Source organism: Haliotis asinina, chromosome 9 (genome assembly GCF_037392515.1).
Source record: "Haliotis asinina isolate JCU_RB_2024 chromosome 9, JCU_Hal_asi_v2, whole genome shotgun sequence".
NCBI classification, from domain to species: Eukaryota; Metazoa; Mollusca; class Gastropoda; order Lepetellida; family Haliotidae; genus Haliotis; species Haliotis asinina.
Genome location: NC_090288.1, coordinates 56,068,499 through 56,084,647, shown reverse-complemented (window position 1 = coordinate 56,084,647; position 16,149 = coordinate 56,068,499). Strand labels below are relative to the sequence as shown.

General features: G+C 42.2%; 2 protein-coding genes across 2 annotated transcripts; one reads left to right on the top strand and one right to left on the bottom strand.

The window, feature by feature from the left end:
* Positions 1-2,573: 2,573 nt before the first annotated feature.
* Positions 2,574-6,810, top strand: LOC137297336 (uncharacterized). Its single transcript, XM_067829346.1, has 3 exons — positions 2,574-2,590; positions 3,980-4,030; positions 4,335-6,810. The coding sequence occupies exons 1-3, from the start codon at positions 2,574-2,576 to the stop codon at positions 6,808-6,810; spliced, it is 2,544 nt and encodes an 847-aa protein (XP_067685447.1).
* Positions 6,811-9,552: 2,742 nt separating this feature from the next.
* On the bottom strand, positions 9,553-12,141 carry LOC137296622 (uncharacterized). Its single transcript, XM_067828431.1, has 4 exons — positions 12,073-12,141; positions 11,476-11,506; positions 10,433-10,471; positions 9,553-10,088 (listed from the first exon to the last, which is right to left on the bottom strand). Exons 1-4 carry the CDS (start codon positions 12,139-12,141, stop codon positions 9,886-9,888), a joined length of 342 nt encoding a protein of 113 aa, XP_067684532.1. The 3' UTR covers positions 9,553-9,885.
* Between the last annotated feature and the right edge of the window lie 4,008 nt (positions 12,142-16,149).

Here is a 16,149-nt window from a genome sequence, read left to right as displayed (position 1 = left end):
CGTATACCGCTCACATTCTAGACGGGGTTGTTGTATCACATGTCGATGATCATCCTCTGAACGCAAGAGCAGTCGTAATGGACGACAATGCAAGGCCACACAGCCCCGTCACGGTTGGTATTTCCTAAGGCGGCCATGGCAAAATGTATCATGACACTGAGTTGAGTCATACCCGGTAAGTAAATTAATTACCTATTTATTGGTATCATAACACTACCAAATGATCAAAGGGCCTGGAAATAACACCTCTAAGTATTAAGGAGGAAAACATTGAGAGATTAATTAAACATCTCCAAGTATTAAAATAGAAAACATTGCAATGTTTTAATGAAACATCTCCAAGTGTCAGATAAGAAAACATTGCTAGAGTACCTTTTGGACATAGGTATCAAAGTATCAGTTAGAAAAGTACCTCAATAACAAACATCAAGTTGTGTGATATAACTTCTTTTGTCATTTTTACACTTTGATATCAAATAACACAAATGTCATGAGCATTAAACCTAATAAAACAATGTGTGGCCATTTTGACTAGGGGTTGTGGCCATTTTGACTAGGATCAGTGTGGCCATTCTGTCGTGTGGCCATTTTGACCTGTTCCCCTCTCCTTTAGCCCGACCGGAATCCAGATCCCAATCCCACAGAGCATGTTTGGAACCTCATGGGGCAAAGAGAACGCCAGGGAGATCCTCCAGTACAAAATCTTCATGTATTGTAATACGCTGGGGCACAGAATACTTCAGCATTAAACTGGTGTGTGATACAGTCAACGAGCTGGATAGTCAAGTATGTTGTTGTTAGTATTATTATTGGCGGGGAAAAGGCTACACCAGATACTGACATTGTGCTCGGTCATAGATACATATGAGGACTGTAAATGGCCACACTCGTCAGCGTCATACGACCATAGTTATCACACCTATAAATTGATTCACCCGTGAAGATCCCGGTTAGAACGGATCTTTAGTAACCCATGCTTTTGCGTAAGGGTCGACCAACGGAAACGGTTGGTCAGACTCGCTCACTTGGCTGACACATGTCATCGTATCCCAAATGCGCAGATCGATGCTCATGCTATTAGTCATTGGATTGTCTGGTCCAGAGTGGATTATATATAGATCGCCTCCATATAGCCAATATATTGCTGAGTGCGGCGTAAAAGTAAACTCATACACAAAAAGAGTAATTTTTTGGCCATTTTTCGGATTTAGATTTGTCATGTATTTATTCCTCGAGGGTGAATTTATGCAGAAGTTATACTGACGCTTGGATTAGCTTCTTTGTTATGGTTAATGGAAGATTACTGAAAACAGAAGTGTATGAATTAGCATACGCCCGGCGGCCCGCTGCTTGCTACCTTCATGGCAGGCTTACAGCTGTATTTTTGTAGCGAGTACATTCTCCAAGGGCATATAATTGACCTTGTCGTTCACTACAGGAAATATTTCTAAACTAATCTACAAATGTGGTAGCCAGACGACGTCTGCAAGTATGGATAATGATCGATCAAACCATAACTTCCACAGATCAGTCTACCCATTTATCTAACGCTAAATGTGATTGGTCAAGAGGATGCTTTCGGTGACCAATCTGTATTTGGGCTGGTTACTTGTTAACCGGGCCAGCGACCATTTTCAGGTATAAGCCTGTGGGCTTCCTGGGATTTTGGGGAGTTTCATATGCTGAGTGAGTGTATTGGGATACTTTCATCTGTGCATTATGATTTTACGGGTGGCCCAGTGTTGGCATACATACGTGAATCCTGGTATATAGTTTTTGAAAAAAGAAGAATGATCATTGCTCTAGATGTCATTGCTCTAACATCGTTTATTGGTGAACTATTGATGAAACTGGCGACTCAAAGCCACATGTCTACCGTGGTTTGATAAACTGTGCTCGCACTGAACACGTGGTGCAATATAGTGTGAAGCGCATATATTTGGTTACTTGTTTAAAGCTTTAAACATTGAGTATATTTCAAGTCAATCAGCCAGTGTTTCCAACTTTATCTTATGTTACATCATTTATCAACCTAACCTTACACAGAATCTTATAAAAAATAACTCACTGTTTCTAGAGTTTTAAACTAACTGTATGTGTGTCTATTATATGTTGTCATGTGTCATGGTTCTTGTCATGTCAAACGGGACTCGAGTAACACAATCTTTGTAAGTAAGTCACGATTATTCAATGTCATTTTGTTTCTAGGTTTGGCTTCTTTTCAAGTCATGACAAGACCACTGTTGTCTCATATTCCACATAGGACACTGTATGCAATGTCTGGCATAGGGCAATATCATGCAAAGTCTGCCATAGGGCAGTGTCGTGCAATGTCTGGCATAGGGAAATGGCATGTAATGTCTGGCACAGGGGACTGTCATGCAGTGACTGCCATAGGGAAATATCATGCAATGTCTGGCTTAGGGCAGTGTCATGCAATGTCAGGCTTAGGGCAGTGTCATGCAATGTCTGCCATAGAGCAGTGTCATGCAATGTCGTCCATACGGCAGTGTCATGCAATGTCTGGCATAGGGCAGTATCATGCAATGTCTTCCATACGGCAGTGTCATGCAATGTCTGGCATAGGGCTGTATCATGCAATGTCTTCCATACGGCAGTGTCATGCAATGCCTTCCATACGGCAGTGTCATACAATGTCTGACATAGGACAGTGTCATGCAATGTCTGGCACAGGGCAATGTCTGGATTAGGACAATATCATGAAAAGTCTGGATTAGCACAGTGTCATGCAATGCCTGCCAAAGGACACTGTCATCCAGTGTCTGGCATAGGGTAATGGCATGTAATGTCTGTCATAGGGGACTGTCATTCGGTGTCTGCCATAGGGCAGTATCTGCCACAAGGCAGTGTCATGTAATGTACAGCATAGGTCAATGTCATGCAGTGACAACCTCATCCATTGTCTGGCTTAGGACACTGCCATTGCAATGTCGGGCATTGATACTGTCGTGCTATGACTGGCATAGGGCAATGTCATGCAATCTCTGGCAGGGGACAACCTCATGCATTGTCTCGCTTAGGACACTGCCATTGCAATGTCTGGCATAGATACTGTCATGCTATGTCTGTGATGCAATGCCTGGCATAGGGCAATGTCATGCAATGTCTGGCATAGGGCAGTATCATGCAATGTCTTCCATACGGCAGTGTCATGCAATGCCTTCCATACGGCAGTATCATGCAATGTCTTCCATACGGCAGTGTCATGCAATGTCTGGCACAGGGCAATGTCTGGATTAGGACAGTGTCATGCAATGTCTGCCATAGGACAATGTCATGAAAAGTCTGGATTAGGACAGTGTCATGCAATGCCTGCCAAAGGACACTGTCATCCAGTGTCTGGCATAGGGTATTGGCATGTAATGTCTGTCATAGGGGACTCTCATTCGGTGTCTGCCAGCAGTGTCTGACAGAGGACAACCTCATCCATTGTCTGGCTTAGGACACTGCCATTGCAATGTCGGGCATTGATACTGTCGTGCTATGCCTGGCATAGGTCAGTGTCATGCAGTGTCTGACAGAGGACAACCTCATGCATTGTCTCGCTTAGGACACTGCCATTGCAATGTCGGGCATTGATACTGTCGTGCTATGCCTGGCATAGGTCAGTGTCATGCAGTGTCTGCCAGAGGACAACCTCATGCATTGTCTCGCTTAGGACACTGCCATTGCAATGTCTGGCATAGATACTGTCATGCTATGTCTGGCATAGGACAATGTCATGCAATGTCTGGCATAGGTCAGTGTCATACAGTGCCTGGCTTAGAACACTGTCATGCAATGTCTGGCATAGATACTGTCATGCAACTTCTGACAGAGGCCACTGTAATGTAATGTCTGGCATTAGCTGTCATGGAATCTCTAGCAGGGCAGGGCAATGTTATGCAATGTCTGGCACAGGTCAGTGTCATGCAATGTCTCGCAAAGGGCACTGTCATGCAATATCCAGCATCGAGAGTATTGTCATGTCATGTCATGTCATATCAATTAAGGGTCACAGCCATGCAAGATTTACCACTGGGCACCTTTACGTCATTTGATTCACAGGGCACTCTTGTGTTATGTCTGTCATCAAAGTGTTGTGTCATATGAAGCAATGTCTTCCGTGGATACGGGTATGGCAGGCCAGTTGTCTCAGGCGCCACACATCAAACACATATACATTTGTTCAGGCCTTACTACCTTTGTCGCAAAGGCTTCTGGGACTCCTGTCGATCTGTAGCCATCAGAAAGCAAGCAACTATGGATGGGGACAGATGGTTGTTTGTGACTGTGGGTCTGGTATGTGTTCTACCCCACCTGTGTCGGGGAACTGGATGTGTTGTGTCATCCGCGGACCCTGCAATTCTGGAGGAGAAATCTGACCTCGTCTACGTCATCGAATACAATCTTACTTTTAACGGGTACCCACCGGAGTTCTGGAGTCAGGTAGCTGGTCGCGATTGGTACACACCTTACCGCTTTTATAAATGCAGTAACCCGTCAACGGAGAAATATCTCCTTATGTTTCACTATTACCATGGAGTGTTTCAATCTTTAGTACACGCTGGCCAGAGATTCCAAGAGGTTAACGTCACTACCGAGCCTGCAGATTGTCTTAGCAGAATGACAAAAGAGGAGATTGGAGCGTTGATTAATCTCTACATCTTCAACAACCTATTTCCAACCAGCAACTCTACCCCAAAGACAGTATCCCAAGTGAGCGTTTGTACCGCGAGGATCACTGGCGATAAAGATGGCCATGGCGCGAAGAGACACGCGTACAGATGCTGCCGCGTATCATCTGTTGACCAGGTGAGGTGCTACATGCTTGCAGAGGATGTATGGACAGGCATTTTCCGGTTAGTAATAACCATTGCTTCTGTGATTCTCTTCTTATACTGTCCATTGCTCATACCACAGAGTTTGGATGTGGACGTGTTTACATATGTTCCTAGAACATCGAAATTCCTTAATGTTATGACAACGCGAAACCCAGACTTTAAAATTTTGACGCCCAGAACTTTACTAGTTCCATTCAAGAAATGCCAGGCGATGAAAACATTCAGTACCGTGATATCTAAAATACCAACAGACGTTCTTTGTACATTTCAAGTAAAGAAAGTCCTTTTCGAAGCTGACTTTGATCGCTTTCTGGCCGCAAACGAAGTGCCATTTGGAGTCTTTCGAACACTGTTTGATTCTTTGATTAAGTTTAACATACGCCATAATGACACTTTGGAAGACTGCTGCAGGGGCAGGATTTGTGGTCAGTGTAGTTGCCGCGCATGTCCACAGTGGCAGATTCTTCTTCGGGCAATCCGGGCTATTGTCATCTTTGCAATCTTAGCATTACCTGCTGTACCAAGGCTGTATCTCCTTTGTATTCCTCGCCTTCATCGACCCAAGGAAGACAAATCAACTCAACACTCGGACCATGAATACATGTTCGACTACGATATCCACACCTCGACGGGCATCGCCATCGTCAGTGTTTTGACCTCCTTTTATATTCTTCACGTCATAATTGTCATTGTTGACGGAACATTTGACAGAAACCTGTACAGACTGTATAGAAAATTACTGTGTATGAACAATGAACGATTCTCTGTTACGTACAGAACGAAAATGTTGCAGTCATTGGTTAGGAATTCTCTTCGTCCGCTTCAGAGTTTCGGAATCCTCGTCCTTCCACTGTGGTTGGTATGTTTGTTCATTTCCCCTCTGACTATTCTCTTGTACTTCATCCTGACGTCACCGGTGTTCAGAATCGCTCACCGCGTCCTGAAGATAATAGTGGGAACATGTCAGCGGAAGCGCAACGAACAGGAAGAGATAGGTGTACGGGCGTTTGAAGTCGCCTTCACCGTGACGATGTTTGCTGTGTTCGCGGTACTTGCAATTGGTTGTAACTTCTTCCTTCATGCAGCCGCCGTGGTGATAATAGATATGCTGATCAACATTACTGTAACCATACGGATCGTGCCTATTCTGATGCTTCTTGTATTCTACGTCCGGGACACTTTCAGGCAAGTGAGCTCCACCTACCTAACTTACCATGACATCATCCTAAGACTGATCATGGCTCGCAAGATGGAGGCAGTCAGGGACATCATGAACAATAACCCGCAAAACAGAGAAAATATTGGATTCGAAGTATGTACCAGTGAAGACGATCAAAATTACCGAGGACCCACATTCTTGTTAAAAGACGGTGACCTGCGCATGAATACCAGGAGTTTGGTGTTACTTTTCCACAAGAATGACACACCCTTCTTGTCAAAGAAATTTTTTCATCAGGCGACAGGTATGAACTGTCCGGGCGTGCCAGGTTACATTTCAGGCTCTGTCGTGAAAGCCATATTTAAACTTTCTAGAGTGTTTGTATTCTTGTTCTGTCTCCAGGTAATTGTGATGGCGTATGGAGATGTTAGCTACATTTCGCCAGGGGGACAGTTTTGTGCTACACTGATTACCGGCTTGATACCATTCGCGCTTAGAAAATTCCTCCTCCCAAACGGCATCGATTTGAATACTCTAGGCGTGATCGATGACAGTAATTTGGGCTTCTTCACACAGTTTGAAACCCTTATGAACACATTCAGGCAAGCATGGAAATTACACGATATTGTACCCGTCACAGATGACAGGGCGGTGTCTAAAGTTATCTCCCCTACCGGAAGTGATGTATCAAAGCTTACGAAGGCGTCGGAAATAATCGACACCGAAATGAAAATTGCTGACCACATGGAGATCGATCTCATTGTGGATCTCACGGGAGAAAATACAACAGATTGTGGATCGGCTTAGAACACGGTCGATTTTAGAGATGGGTGTGATCCTGTACATGGTATTGTAATGGATGCTTTAATGGCGGCAGTCGGAAACCTGACAGTTGTTTAGTTTGCGTTTATGTGGAAGCACAGGATAAAAATAATGTTAGTCGTGACGGGGTTGGCATTGTGTCTGTTTTAGCAGATTTGTTAGTTTAAATGATCTTCGGGTGATTTGGTCTGATTTTTAACGGTTTCTGCCACGTATTATTCTCAGTATTTGTGATATTTCGATCTTACTTTAGGATTGGAAATATTTTCCATTCACACTTCACTCAAATCACTGCTACAATGTGGAATCTAAACTGTGAAAAAAGAAACGCACAGACCAGATAAGGAAATTTATTACTTTCGAGGACGAAAATATCGGGGTTCATATTTTTCATACGATGCCCTATGGCAAAATGTCACTGTGTCACGGAGACGTGACGTCATGAACAATGGTATGAAGTCACGTTTCTACTGCGACGTGCCTTCTACGTGCGGCGACGGTGGATAGCCAGTCTGTTTGAAAGTAGATTTGGGTTAATTTTCCTGAATTTGACGACTTCGGTAATGAACAAAATTTCATATTCGTGCCCATATCATACTAAGTTAACGACACAAGTGCCTAAATGTTAGTATTTACCGATGTTTAGGCATGAGTATCGTTTTCTTTTTTATGATAACCGTCTACAAACCCATTTTGGGATGCGTTACCGCCGATTACACAATCACGGCATGATCAAGTGAATTCAAAATGTCTTAAAGACAATTGCTGTCCAAAAACGTATCAAAATGACCTGCAGGAAATGACTGCGTTTCTTTTTTCTATTCGTTTAGAGAGTATATATGTATTCAACTCGTATGTAGTAGTTGTAATCAACTATTCACGTGTATTGTCATTTTGTTGAAGAGGGCACTTTTTCTCCTTTAGTTGATACGAAAATTCTTCTCTACCGACATTCTGTAAATGAAAGTATAGTAAAATATGCACTCAATATCTATGTTTTATGTTACGTACGTTTCAACGACTTGAGTGAGCATGTTCTTTAGCAAACTTACAACGCCTTTACCCGACGTAGACATGTACTTATGTCAATGGTTTACGTGAAGTGAAATGTTTGGGAGTTCCTTGGACTCATTCAGTTTTTGAGAGTCCAGTGCCGAAACCTAGAAGTCCAGACTTTCCGTTATTTATAACACTATTGACGAAAAAGGACGAATGTACCTCATTGTCATTATTTATTTAAACTCAATTTCTGAAAGAATATTCATGAACTGATCAAAGTTATATGGACGTCGAACTCGGTTCGGTGTAACGTGTAACGACAAAACATTTTGGTGTAACGACAAAACATCTTCAACTCCCTTCTACCCGACCGCTGTGTTGCAGAACGGCACCAATTGATTTTAAAGAATTTAAAACGTTATGCTGCAGCGTTTTCCTCGCAGAGATTTCAAATCAGGGTAAGGTTTGTGTTCATTGCCTCGTGACCCGTTCAGCAGTGAGGTGAGTGATGTTGCACAGTTACTTTCAGAAAGTTGTCAGATGTAACATTTATATTTGGAATTTCATTTATTCGCACGGTAAAAATTGTAGGACTTTTGGATTTGGGATTGAGTCCCATAGGGAATATGAACCAACACCGTCCAATTCAAGTAGAAAATATTAAATTTGTTACTTTACGAACGCAGTTCTAGCCGATATGTAATGTATGTTACATCAGTCACTTATGTGATATTTTCTTGGTCATTATCCTATGTACAAAAGAAAGTTTATGTTGCTCTGTGTGAGTGAGTGAGTGAGTGAGTGAGTGAATGAGTGAGTTTAGTTTTACACCGCATTCAGCAATATTGCAGCTATATGGCTGCGGTGTGTAAATAATGGACGGTCTGGACCAGACAATGCACCGATCAAAAGCATGAGCATATGACAAACACGGGCTACTGATGGCCAGAATTCTAACCCGGACCTTCAAGAATGTGTTTTTTAAGTGTATAGCCGTCATACATATTATGTATTTAAGTATTTGCCCTAATAACAAACTACAGTACCTTCTTGGTTTTCATCAAACTGATTGGTGGGCATTGTTAACATGTTTCAACGTCAAAGGTAATATATCACGATTTATAAGAAACCCTTGTCCCACGTTAATATACGCAGATATGATACATGAAGACGGGGATAATTAACAACCTTGTCATGTGTCAAATTGATCTATTTCAAACTATTTAACACACATTCATGTGGGAAAGCAGAACATATAATGAGTAAAATTATCTGAGCAGCACATGCGATGCCCTTACATTTCAGTAGTCTGTAAAGAACTGCGAACTACCTCTATTGTCATATGGTGGTTCAAAAAGAAAACACATCAGTAATTGTGTTGTCATTGTCGTGTAGAAGGGTTCGTCAAACAGAGATCACTATTTGTCTCGTGAAAACAGAGCTCACTATTATTTACACATTGTGCACATGCGCGGAATCAAACTCGGGTCTTCAGCGTGTCGACCAAACGCTTTAACCACTAGGCTACCCCACCGCTACAATGGTAGAGACTGGTACTAGCACATGCACACGCAGACTCTCAAACAAAGCGTACTCTGTACTTCATGAAGCAAACTATGGCAAGGCAATGTCATGTCCACGTCTGAGCCCAGTTTCAATAAGTTCAAGGTCGAGCTTAGATAGATGGACTTCTCCCACCGATCAGCAAAAGATTAAAAGTAATCAATATTCAGAAACGTGCATACAACTGTTTATTACTAAAATGTATTCCCATTTTTATGGAAAGCACTTTTGCACCTGGATTATTCAGTCTAAGTAGCGACTGACCTTCTCATAAAGACTGTTATAAAACATCACAAATATGCCCACAATCAGTGTGTTACTTTACTTTCAAACGTTCAATATGTAAAAAAAACGTATGTCCATCATCTTTGCTAGTTCTTAATCATCAAAATGTAGTGCTAACAACAACGTCTGTCTTCAGATAAGTTCCTCCACATCGCCCGCTTACTCTTGGGCGGCTCTTAAACTGCACTGCCCTGGACTGAGACGGAGCTCAGTTCAGTCTATCCTCGGCAGTTGTGTGCAGCTCAGGTCATAATAACATTTATTGAGATCATTCTGAAAGCTGACGAGCTCGTTGTAGCCACGTTCTCCGTACACAGCCATACACACCCCCTTGGGGATGACGCGTTCAAACAAGCAGTCGCCGTTGTCGTTGACCATGGAGTAGCAATCTAGGGGGTAAAACCCTCGGGCGTCGACTGAAAGGGTAGGAAGAGAGAACACATGGTGTATATAGATTGTACAATTTAAAGGAGATCAGGTGGTCATAGTCATGGAAACAGCTGTGACATATTTGAAAGTATGGCAAGTTAACAAAACCTCAGTAGTGTAAACCGACCCTAAAGTGTATAAAAGCTGTAAGTAAACAAGTGCAATCGTTCTAAAACAAATGTACACATGAGTCTAAGGATTAGGCATGTTCAATGTTGTGGTTTCCATAGAATGACAAAAATTCACAGTTGTTATATTTCCAGGACTGATGGTTAATATCTGGTGTTATCCTATTAAACTGTTCTTGAAAACAGATACGTTAATCAGTTACCATCGCCTGTCTTGCCACAGCGTTCTGACAAAGGGGCGCCTGTAACGATAAAATAACACAACTTTAACAGTCCATCTATGTCAGCATGCAAATATTCCACCTGGAACTAGATAATCCAGTGACTAATAGTCTGAAGCTATTGTCAGTTACTTATTTCTATTGGTAAAGCTACCATGCATTTTAGTTATGATACAAGGGTAATGTTACGGTTCTAGAAATCGGAAGTCAACACATAATTTTTCGTAAATATATAAACATGTATATTCTTGATGCATACAAAGGACCATGAAAGTGTGTGAAGTGTGGTAAGCAGGACGTTACAGGTGTAACCTGCATATTGTGCATATGTACATTTAATGGCCTTAAAGCTGCTGTTCGGCTAGATGTAAACTGATCCGCTCTCGGAAACTCCACATGGCCTCTTAAACGGGAAAGTTGTGGATGACAACATATGACGATTCGGAATGTATCATTACCTCCTCATCATATGAACATGTGAATACACAATATGGGGGATAAATTCGGATGGCACCGTCTGTAATATAAGCAGCGCGACTTCAGTTACACCTTGCTTGTCATATGAACATGTGAATACACAATATGGGGGATACATTTGGACGGCACCGTCTGTAATATAAGCAGCGCGACTTCTGTTACACCGTGCTTGTCATATGAACAGTGAGGACATGAGAACGGTTGAAATCGAATTCACCTTTCGTAGAAAGACAGCGAACACCGCAGGATTCATAATACACTGGTAAGGCCGGTTACAGGTACAACATTTTCTGTGTTCGTAAACTCAGTAACGTTCCTGTTACTGTAACCAATAGGAGTCTTCAGACACGGCTAACTTAAGGTATTGTAGAACATATCAAAGGTGGATACAGCTTTTTGAGAAAAGGGTGCACATGTTGGGGGTTTGAGTTTCCCACTCTTGAGAAAGAGGGCTGCACACTTCATTTTCACCCGTTTATAAACATTCATGACAAAAAGGAGGATGCGCATCCCTGCACACACACAAGCAGTGGATACATATAACCTACCCTGTGAGACTGTCAGGAACAGTGAGGAAATCTGAAAGTTAATGTAAACGTGTTTTCTAAATAAATAAAACATGAAAGACGAAAGGAGTCTTTTCACATGAAAAAGAAAACTAATAATGAGGACATGTGACTGATGCTAAATAACGTGCCATGCCGTCGGGTATCGACTACACAGTGGTCGTTGCTTACGACGTCTATCAGTGGTTTGCCTGGTCCAGACTCGAATATTTTCTTGTAGTCCAGTACAGTGAATGTTACAGTGAGCGAAATTTAACAATAAACAACAGCAGCAATAAACTGGTCGTCACTCACACATAATTCTTCATATGGAAATCCGCGCGGTGAGGTAGTCTAATGGTTGAAGCTGTCGTCGTCACGCCGAAAACTCAGATGCCCAACATAAATACATCGTGGGAAGCCCATTTCTGTTGTACCCGCCGTGATATTGCTGGAATATTGTTAAAAGCGGCGTAAAACTATACTCACTAGAAAAAGCTAATGTGTAGGTATACCGGTATGAACAAGATATAATTACGAGCAGCTGAGTTCTGCCCTTAATCATTCGTTTGGAATGCATCTTTTAGTAAAATAACTTACCATGATGTAGACGACCGTCGGTGCGTGCATGTCGGTGGAGATGGTGGCGTCTCGGTCGTTATGAGGCATCTGACTGAAGAACAGTCCATCCCTTGTGTTATTTGTACATCGAACAAACAATTAGTAATGTCTTAATTGTCTTTGTTGCCAAAGGTCGTTGTGATTAGCTCTGATAATTACCCCAACGATCATCTGCTGTCAGTGGCTTGGCGCTTTCAGGAATGTGAGATCGTTATTAATTCTAATTATCTTTATTTTTCTTCACCATTTTGACAGCTGGATTAATACTAGTGACATGTTAAGTGGTATGTAATTTCAGTCTCCCTTTTTGTCTTTTCTTCACATCTCGAGAGTGAGTATAGTTTTGCTGCTCATGGCGTTGATACACAGGTTTTTAGCCATGTGAGGAATCGAACTCCAGACATTCATCAAACCCTGAAAATATGTCCGTAATATTTACTGTGTTTACCATCAGCCGCCCTGAATTTTCATTTTGACGTGAAATAATGAAACGTTATCTCAAATTTTCCCACCGCTGTGGAACTTCATGCTACAGAGGCACACCAGGTCTGCTTGGTGTTCTTTTATCTACATTTATTGATAAATATTTTCCGTGGCAAATCAACTCGATCTACATTATAAATTAATTTCAAAACTATTACCAAGTGATCTAATGTTCAACATTTCATAAAAATAGAATGCACAATTAGTGTCGTAGAAGGAACATAGTGAAGTGTCGTGTTAAACAACAAACATGTTCTGATTTATTCACTGGTAGATTGTTGTCTAAAGCCACAGCAGTATCCCAGTGATGTGGCGGCGGTCTGTAAATATTCGTGTCTGGACCAGACAATTCAGTGATCAACAGCTGGAGCCTCAGTCTAGAGAACTGGGATACAGTGACATGTGTCAACCAAGAAAGCGAGCTTGACCACCCGATCCCGTTAGTCGCATCTTAGGTTGCTGAAGACCACCTGGAACCCGGATGTTCACATGTCACGTTTTTCATAGAAAAGACATTTGGAACGAGATTTCAATCATGTAAGATTAATGAGGAAGAATGACAAATGTGGTGCTTATCGTACCCGTTTGCGGCCTTAGCGAAAACTGAGTATGTGAGTGGTACTGTGCTGCACAAACAAGGCAAATAATCTGGGTTATTCAATAGCTACAGCCATTATGCTACATTTAGACTTGTATTAGATTTAGACAGTAAAATCTGGAAAGAGGTACTAGGAACGTATTCCCGAATCATCTGCTGCAGCGACGGATTTTCTAGCACTTCAGCTTAGGTTTGTGACGGGTTAACTTTCTACACTCGTCCTACTTTACTTCGACATCTCCAGTTATTAATTCAGCATTTGGTGTGATCATTATACCTGGATATTGAATTGTATTGCCTCTGAATTTCTACTGACACGCTGTTTTGTCCTGTTGCCTTTGGAGCGATTCGTAGCGATTAGTAGAATTAGTCAGTTCTAGAATACAAATGTTAGTAACATGCATTTCTTTGTCAACTAGTTACTTGCGGCCTGGTTCCCAGTTCCATATTTATATTATTCCTCTTTTTTTACAATATAAACTAACACGGAGATTCCCAAACTCTACGTAGATTCAGTTTTTTTAAACAGTATGAACACGGGGAAACAGGTGTTTGGCATCCGATATCGGAAGTTTCTAAGTCGATTCCTGGTGGTCGATTAACGCTCTACCTCTGACCTAGTGGAGACATCCTCGATATCTCCATGTATAGGTTCCGACAAGTCTCCAATCCATAGACACCATAGGGAACGTATACATGGAGATATCGAGGATGTAGTGGAGGGTGCACTGACAAATCTGTTGTGGAGATGACGTGACCTGACTTGGGTTTTGTGTGACGTCCAAAGCGGTGACTTCTTCAAGGTCGCTCCTCTGTTGTACAACCCAGTGCCGCGTTCTCCAAAGTGATCGCAGCGCTACGACAGTCGTAACACCCATACTTTAACATGCACTTACGACTGTCGTAACACCCATACTTTAACATGCACTTACGACTGTCGTAACACCCATATTTTAACATGCACTTACGACTGTCGTAACACCCATACTTTAACATGCACTTACGACTGTCGTAACTCCCATACTTTATCAAGCACTTACGAGTGTCGTAACACCCATACTTTAACATGCACTTACGACTGTCGTAACTCCCATACTTTAACATGTAACTCCCATACTTTAACATGCACTTACGACTGTCGTAACTCCCATACTTTAACATGTAACTCCCATACTTTAACATGCACTTACGACTGTCGTAACTCCCATACTTTAACATGTAACTCCCATACTTTAACATGCACTTACGACTGTCGTAACTCCCATACTTTAACATGCACTTACGACTGTCGTAACTCCCATACTTTAACATGTAACTCCCATACTTTAACATGCACTTACGACTGTCGTAACACCCATACTTTAACATGCACTTACGACTGTCGTAACTCCCATACTTTATCAAGCACTTACGAGTGTCGTAACACCCATACTTTAACATGCACTTACGACTGTCGTAACACCCATACTTTAACATGCACTTACGACTGTCGTAACTCCCATCCTTTAACATGCACTTACGACTGTCGTAACACCCATACTTTAACATGCACTTACGACTGTCGTAGTGCCGCGGAACTGTGCTGCAACCGACCGTCCAGCCTTAAGCCTACCAATGGCACTATTTGTGAGTTGCGACGTACTCGCTTGCTTGCAATTTTAATGCGTTTTGCTGTTTAGCAAAGCCTTATAGTTAGATAGTATTGATGGTCTGACCAACCTTTTCAGCAAAATCATGTGTAATCCAAGGCCTAAGACTCCTGCTAAGGGATGCCAGCGATATGTTTGTTCAGATCATGTGACTTTGAGACTGAAATGATAACTACAGTGGGGCAGTAATTACAGATAATTGACTGGGGTTACGTTAACCATCTCCCTGGTATAATGAGCAGTCAGATGAATCAGTGATGGAGATCTGCCATACGCCTGGTACATAAAATATAACATATCATTAATTACGGACAGATGCTGGAGCAGTCAAACCAGTGTTAAAAGTATGTAGACAACAATATTATTTTTATGGTTAAAAATTCAGTTGAACGTTTGTCGAAATTGGAACCTGATTACGAAGGAGGGTAGCTACCATAGTGAAAATAGGCCCGGGCTTGCACACGACTAAGACAAACCCTGAAAACTAGTGAGTTGAGTTTTACGCCGCATTCAGCAATATATGGCGGCGGTCTGTCAATAATCGATTCTGAACCAGGCAATCCAGTGATCAACAACATAACCATCGATCTGCGCAATTGGGAGCCGATGACATGTGTCAACCAAGTCAGCGAGCCTGACCACCCGGCCCCGTTAGTCGCCTCTTACAAACATAGTGGCCTCTTATGGCAAACATGGGTTGCTAAAGACCTATTCTATCCCGGACCTTCACGGGCCGCCCTCAGTATTCTATAAATATGAAGTTATGTAACCTACCGGGCTTGCATGACATAAATGGTTTGCTACATGTGATTGAGACAGCCGTGTGCCACGTGTGTAAAGACTGTTGCCTGTCGCCCTCTCTCCACATAGATTAGATATAAACTTGCCTTACTGCCTCAATAGTATCGAAGAAAGAGAAGGGAAAACAATGCTGCTCAGGGACTGCGAGATAGATTACTCCCACCCTTCTCCAGAACGCACATTCAAAAATATTTTAATGCGCTTCATCGTTTATTCAAGGGACTGCTGAAAGGAGATTCTCAACATTTCATTTTTGCGGAACATATTTGCTCCCGTCAAAATATTTCAGCAATACACTGTGGTGGACACGCAAAATGGGGTTCACACCTTAAACCCATCCCATGTGGACAATCGTCGTGACAAGCGAACGCTTCAACCACAGGGCTACCCCACCATCCTAAATGGAAAGTCGAGCCCCGCCCGCTCCCAATTTCATTTTGACGTTTACAGCTACTGGGTGTATTTCGAATAATTTTGATTGTGAACGTTGTATGGTCAAAAAGCCATAATTTTCCGATGTTATTT